Source organism: Chiloscyllium plagiosum, chromosome 17 (genome assembly GCF_004010195.1).
Source record: "Chiloscyllium plagiosum isolate BGI_BamShark_2017 chromosome 17, ASM401019v2, whole genome shotgun sequence".
NCBI lineage: Eukaryota > Metazoa > Chordata > Chondrichthyes > Orectolobiformes > Hemiscylliidae > Chiloscyllium > Chiloscyllium plagiosum.
The window spans coordinates 51,774,079-51,780,206 of NC_057726.1; the positions used below are offsets into that span (position 1 = coordinate 51,774,079).

The following is a 6,128-nucleotide window of genomic DNA, read 5'->3' on the forward strand; positions in this document are numbered from 1 at the left end:
AAGTGGTGGAGGCTGGTACAATTGCAACATTTAAGAGGCATTTGGATGAGTACATGAATAGGAAGGGTTTAGAGGGATATGGGCTGGGTACTGACAGGTAGGACTAGATTGGGTTGGGATATCTGGTCGGCATGGACGGGTTGGACCTAAGGGTCTGTTTCCATGCTGTACATCTCTATGACTCTATGACTTCAGAAAGATATATGTCAAACAAAAAGCAGTTTGGACAATAAGAGCCTGTATAAATTACGAAGACCAATAGTGAGTGACAATAATTGTAAAGCTTAGTATTAATAATAATATGCATGAAAACTAACTGTTCAAGTGTCTTAAACATGTTCCATCTGTCCTGCAAAATCTCAGTGTCTAAAATACCCGTGCAAAGAGACAACATCTTGAAACGTGGTGGATTGTGGGAGCGGTTTCAACCTCGAATCATTTTCAAAACAAAGGGCGGCTCGAGGCAAATGGCGGTTAGAAGCAGTTAATTAGCTCCTCTCCTGCACCAAATAACTGTCCTCGTGCAGTGACGGAAACATGACCAGCGTGAGAGGAGTAGCAGGCGGTGGCGGCCATGTCAGAGGCAGACCCGGGAACTGGCCTCCAGAAAATGCTCTTCAGGCTGCCATTTCTAAATGGTCGCAGTGCAGGCCTCCTGTCCACCTGGCAGATGTGGACACTTTTTAAAAATCTCTCTGTGTTCGAGAGCCTCCTACTACGTCTCCAACACCAGCAGTCAGCCCGATGCCCTTCTACTTGGCGCCTGCACCTCTGGATCTACCTCAAACTCAGGCTCAGCCTCTACTTCTGAATCTGTGCAGAGTTGGGATTAATGGGTTTGGGACTCAGAGACCATCCGGACGCCCTGGTCCAAATCCCAGGCTGAAAATCCAGAGTCTTTAACCATCCGTTTGTGTGGGGGATATTTTGTTGTTCATTTGGCTTGTTGAAATGCTTGTAGCACTGGACCCATGTTTTGAGTGATGCCTTTGGTTTTGACATTGTCTGCCACTTTCTTCAGGTTTCCATCATTATCTGCTTGTGCACCATCATGCCAATTGAAGTGAACAGGACGTACCCTATTCCGTCATCTTCAGCTCCATTAGGACCTCCGCATTTGTTTCAGAATCAATATGACCATTCCTGAATAAGAGGAAGGTTTATTTTTATGGGTAAATGTTATCAAATTCAATAAGATTCTTAAAATGAAGTAAAAGTTTCAGATTTTTTAAAAAGTAAAATGTATATACTAATAGTTCTTAAACATGAAGATGATAGTTGACAGCTCATATTACTAAAAACTGTAACAACTGTGGCTGCTGGAAATCAGAAACAAAAACAGAAATTGTTGGAAATGCTCAGCAAGTCTGACAGCATCTGTGGAGAGAAATCAGAGTTAATGTTTTAGGTTTAGCAAGCCTTCCTCGAAACAAATATATTACAGTTTGACTGACCAAACCCAAATGAATCCAAACTGTCACGTTGTATATGTTTATTTCACTTTGTCTTTGCAACAACAAATGTAATTATTCATTACATGATTATACCAATAGCTATAATACAACTTATTGTAAGGAAAATTTTATTTAAAATTTCAATAACTTCACTTCGTAACTTTGTTTTTTTCACTGTCATTTCAGTCAGCTGCCACAATCACTGTAACTTCCCTTGCTTAGTTACCTCAAAATATTTGCTGTAGTTGCACATAGTTGTCATATTTGGGTTTAAGTAGTTTACTGGCCCCAATCCTTCTTTGAATCATAGAATCTCAGCAAGTCCACACCGACACTCAGAGTAACTCACCAGATCCATTCCCCTACCCCATTATCTTAATATTTACCCCTGACTAATGCACCTAATCTACTCATCCCTGAACACTATGGGCAATTTAGCATGGCCAATTCACCTTACCTGCACATCAGTGTACTCAGCCCCCTACTGTACTCACTGTATACCAATGACTGTGTCGCCAAATACCAGACTAATGCCGTTTACAAGTTTGCTGATGACACCACCATAGTTGGTCGAATCTCAGATGGCGATGAAACACACTACAGACAGGAGGTGGAAGACCTGGAAAAATGGTGCACTGAGAACAACCTAGCTCCCAATGCCAGCCAAACCAAGGAACTCATTATTGATTTTTGGCGGGATATTACTCATACCCCCACTACACATTAACAGTACAGAGGTGGAATGAATGAGGAGTGTCAAGCTCCTGGGAGTGGTCATCCACAACAAGCTTTCTTCATGTGGATGCACTGGTTACAAAGGCCCAACAAAGTCTCTTCTTCCTCAGACAGCTGAGGAAATTTGGCATGCCGGTGAATACCCTTGCCAACTTTTATAGGTTCGCCATCGGGAGCATTCTGTCTGGATGTATCACTATCTGGTATGACAACAGTACCATTCAAGATCGGAAATGGTTACAAGGAGTGGCGAACTCAGCCGGGACAATCACAAAGGCCAACCTCCCATCTCTCGAATTCATCTACCAGGCCCACTGTCAAGGAAAGGCTGCCAGCATTCTCAAGATCCATCCCACCCTGGCAATATTTTACTACAACCTCCACCATCAGGGAGAAGGTACAGAAGCCTGAACACTCACCAGCTGGTTTCAAAATAGTTTCTATCTTACTGTTAGAATACTGAGTGGACTCACAAACTCTTAACATTCCCCTGTATTTGTGTTTTTGTTTTTGCCGCTGTTTATCTATTATTTACTTATCTATGCTACCTAACTCTGATCTGCCTGTATTGCTCGCAATAGAAAGCTTCTCACTGTGCCTTGGTACATGTGACAATAAATTCAATTCAATTCAATGCTAATCGTCCTTTGATTATGACTCTTATCTAGGTCTGTTTAATTTTCAATGGTAGAGGATAAACTACTGGCAATTCTAAACAGATAGGCACTTGTTTTACCTAACATGGTAGTTTATTCCATAGGACATAGGAGCAGAAATTAGGCCATTTGGCCCAATGTCTCATGGTCTTATGCAATAAGCTACCAAGTAAAACAAGTGCCTGTCTGTTCAGAATTGTCAGTAGTTTATCCTCTCCCATTGATAATTAGACAGAACCTAGATAAGGTTCATATACATAATCAAAGGAGGATTAGCATGATAGCAGTAGGTATAGCTTGCATTGGTCTGCTATACATAATTGCTTAGGACTATCTGGAGGCAGTGTGAAGAATACATCTGTTCCTCTCAGGAACTTCTACAGATCTCAACTGCCTCCACCTGTAGATTGTGTGACATCAGTACATTGGGCAGAGCTTAATGCAGCAACAATATTAACTCTTTCAGAACCATTACCCTAAACAATAATAATTGTGATTCCACTGCATGAAAGCTTGAATCATAATTTGTCTTTGTTTCTATGCTATTCAGCACCAATTCATTCCTTTCTTCCACAGAAACCACAGTTTAAGAAGGTGATTTTTCCCAAGATGTTTTTGCAGGACTAACTATTGCCCATGTATCCATTATAAATCATTACAACTTCCTAAATGTCAGGAACCAGTGTCAAATAATACATCTTAATTAAGCTCCCTTATTAAATAGTTGATTACTTTATAATCAACTATTAGTAATAAAGTAAGGTCAGCTTTCATTAGTTTAATGTTCACTTATTTTCAAATTAAACATTCTCTCTTAAACAATAGCTAAGAGCCAATATTACTGAAATGTAAAGAAAAGTCAATAGCTGCATTATTAACTCTTCATGAGAGAATTAGATAAAGGTTCTTAGGGCTGATGAGTATGGGGAGAAAGTAATAACAGGGTACTGAGTCGGAGGATCAGCCAAGATCACATGGAATGTGGAGCAGGCTGAAAGGGCCAAATAGCACAGTCCAGCACAAATTTTCTATGTTTCTACCTGTGACATGTTGCTTTTCAGAAATATGCGCATTCCAGCATGCATTTCCCTAGGATTGAATGATCTCTTTACTTCATACAATGTATTTAGTTTTAAATGGTCATTGAGCTTGTTGGATACCCCACTTTCCAACTGTACAAAGCTCAAATTTGGAATCACTTTTAGAATTCTCAATCAATTGTACTTCAGGTCACATCTTCAGCAAGCAAGTAGCAAAATTAGGGCAGTCTTTTGTTTCTTTGTTTTGGATGTGAGTTCGCTCGCTGAGCTGGAAGGTTTGGTTTCAGACATTTCATCACCATACTAGGTAGCATCATCTGAGCCTCTGGTGAAGCACTGGTGTTATGTCCCACTTTCTATTTATGTGTTTAGGTTTCTTTGGGTTGGTGATGTCACTTCTGGTTCTTTTTATCAGAGGATGGTAGATGGGGTCCACATCGATGTGTTTGTTGATAGAGTTCTGGTTGGAATGCCATGCTTCTTGGAATTCTCATACGTGTCTCTGTTTGGCTTGTCCTAGGAAGGCTATGCTGTTCCAGTCAAACTGGTGTCCTTCCTCCTGTGTTTGTAAGAATACAAGTGATAGTGGATCATGTCTTTTGGTGGCTAGTTATGTTCATGTATCGTGGTGGCTAGTTTTCTGCCTGTGTGTTCAATGTAGTGTTTATTATTTTTCAAAAGTTGTTTCTTTGGTGGACCATCGGAGGCCGAGGGATGACCTTATACAGGTTTACATAATTATGAGGGGCATGGATAGGATAAATAGACAAAGTATTTTCCCTGGGGTTGAGGAGTCCAGAACTAGAGGGCATAGGTTTAGGGTGAGAGGGGAAAGTTATAAAAGAGACCTAAGGGGCAACTTTTCACACAGAGGGTGGTACATGTATGGAATGAGCTGCCAGAGGATGTGGTGGAGGCTGGGACAATTGCAACATTTAAGAGGCATTTGGATGGGTATATGAATAGGAAGGGTTTGGAGGGATATAGGCCGGGTGCTGACAGGTGGGACTAGATTGGGTTGGGATATCTGGTCAGCATGGACAGGTTGGACTGAAGGGTCTGTTTCCGTGCTGTACATCTCTATGACTCTATCTGTGCACTTGACCTTTCCTGGAAAACTGAGTCATTAAAACTTTATAATTAATGGTTCAGCCTTCAGAATGATGAGTTCAGATGGAAGAACTCCTTATCCTGCCCACCCCAAAACTTCACACAGTGAAAATTGACACTCTTCTTTCCTTTGCAGTGCATCCAAAATTATGAAGTAAACTAATTTCAAGGAAATCAGGTCATATATTTTGTTTCTCCACACTCTTCCTCCTTTTTCTGCATGTGCATGTATCAATTTCAGTTAGGTTGCTATAAGGCAATGCTGTGTTTATAAACAAATTACCTCACTCTTCATTTGTTTAGTTATCTCAAATATGAATCTCAAACAGTATTAGCATGAGTTTGTAGCATTAGTTGTAAGCTCCAGATGTTATGTAGGCAGCTGATCTAGGAGCTGGCTAATGTGAGAATGATTCATTAGTTTAGAAGCACTTCTTCACGACTGTTTTTAGATTGTATGGATATAATTGACATTCCTTCCTCTTGTTCTGATGTATGTTGCCTACAGTTCTAACAACTCATGCATTTACCTCTGCTCCTAGGTGGAAAGTTCTTTCAATTACTTGGAGATTAACGCAATCAATGCTGTCGACCACACTCAGGTAAAGACATTAATCATAATGTAGAATATTCCTAGGCAAACCTCCTATTAATTCTGACGAAAATAGACTGGAAGCAGAGCCTAGCGGGAAAGACATTGGAGCAAAAATGGCAGGAGTTTGTGGGTATAGTTGAGGACACTGTACAGAGGTTTATCCCCAAGAAAAGAAAGATTATCCGGGGAGGGATTAGACAGCCATGGCTGACAAAGTAAGTCAGGAAATGTATTAAAAAAAAAGAGTGATCCTATCAAGTGGCCAAGAGCACTGGGAAATCAGAAGATTGGGAAGGCTACAAAAACAAACAGAGGATAACAAAGAGAGAAATAAGAAAGAAGAGGATCAAATATGAAGGTAGGCTAGCCAGTAATATTAGAAATGATAGTAAAAGTTTCTTTCAATACATAAGAAACAAACGACAGGCAAAAGTAGACATTGGGCCACTTCAAACTGATGCTGGAAGCCTAGTGATGGGAGATAAGGAAATAGCTGGAGAACTTAATAAGTACTTTGCATCAGTCTTCACAGTGGAAG

General features: G+C 40.5%; 1 protein-coding gene across 3 annotated transcripts in view; it reads left to right on the forward strand.

Moving 5' to 3' along the window:
- The window catches only part of carmil2 (capping protein regulator and myosin 1 linker 2), a 179,955-nt gene that overhangs the window by 29,456 nt on the left and 144,371 nt on the right, over positions 1 to 6,128 (forward strand). For all 3 annotated transcript variants that reach the window (XM_043707063.1, XM_043707061.1, XM_043707062.1), the window contains one exon: positions 5,538 to 5,597. In XM_043707063.1, coding sequence (XP_043562998.1) covers positions 5,538 to 5,597 — 60 coding nt within the window. The remainder of the gene's footprint in view (positions 1 to 5,537; positions 5,598 to 6,128) is intronic.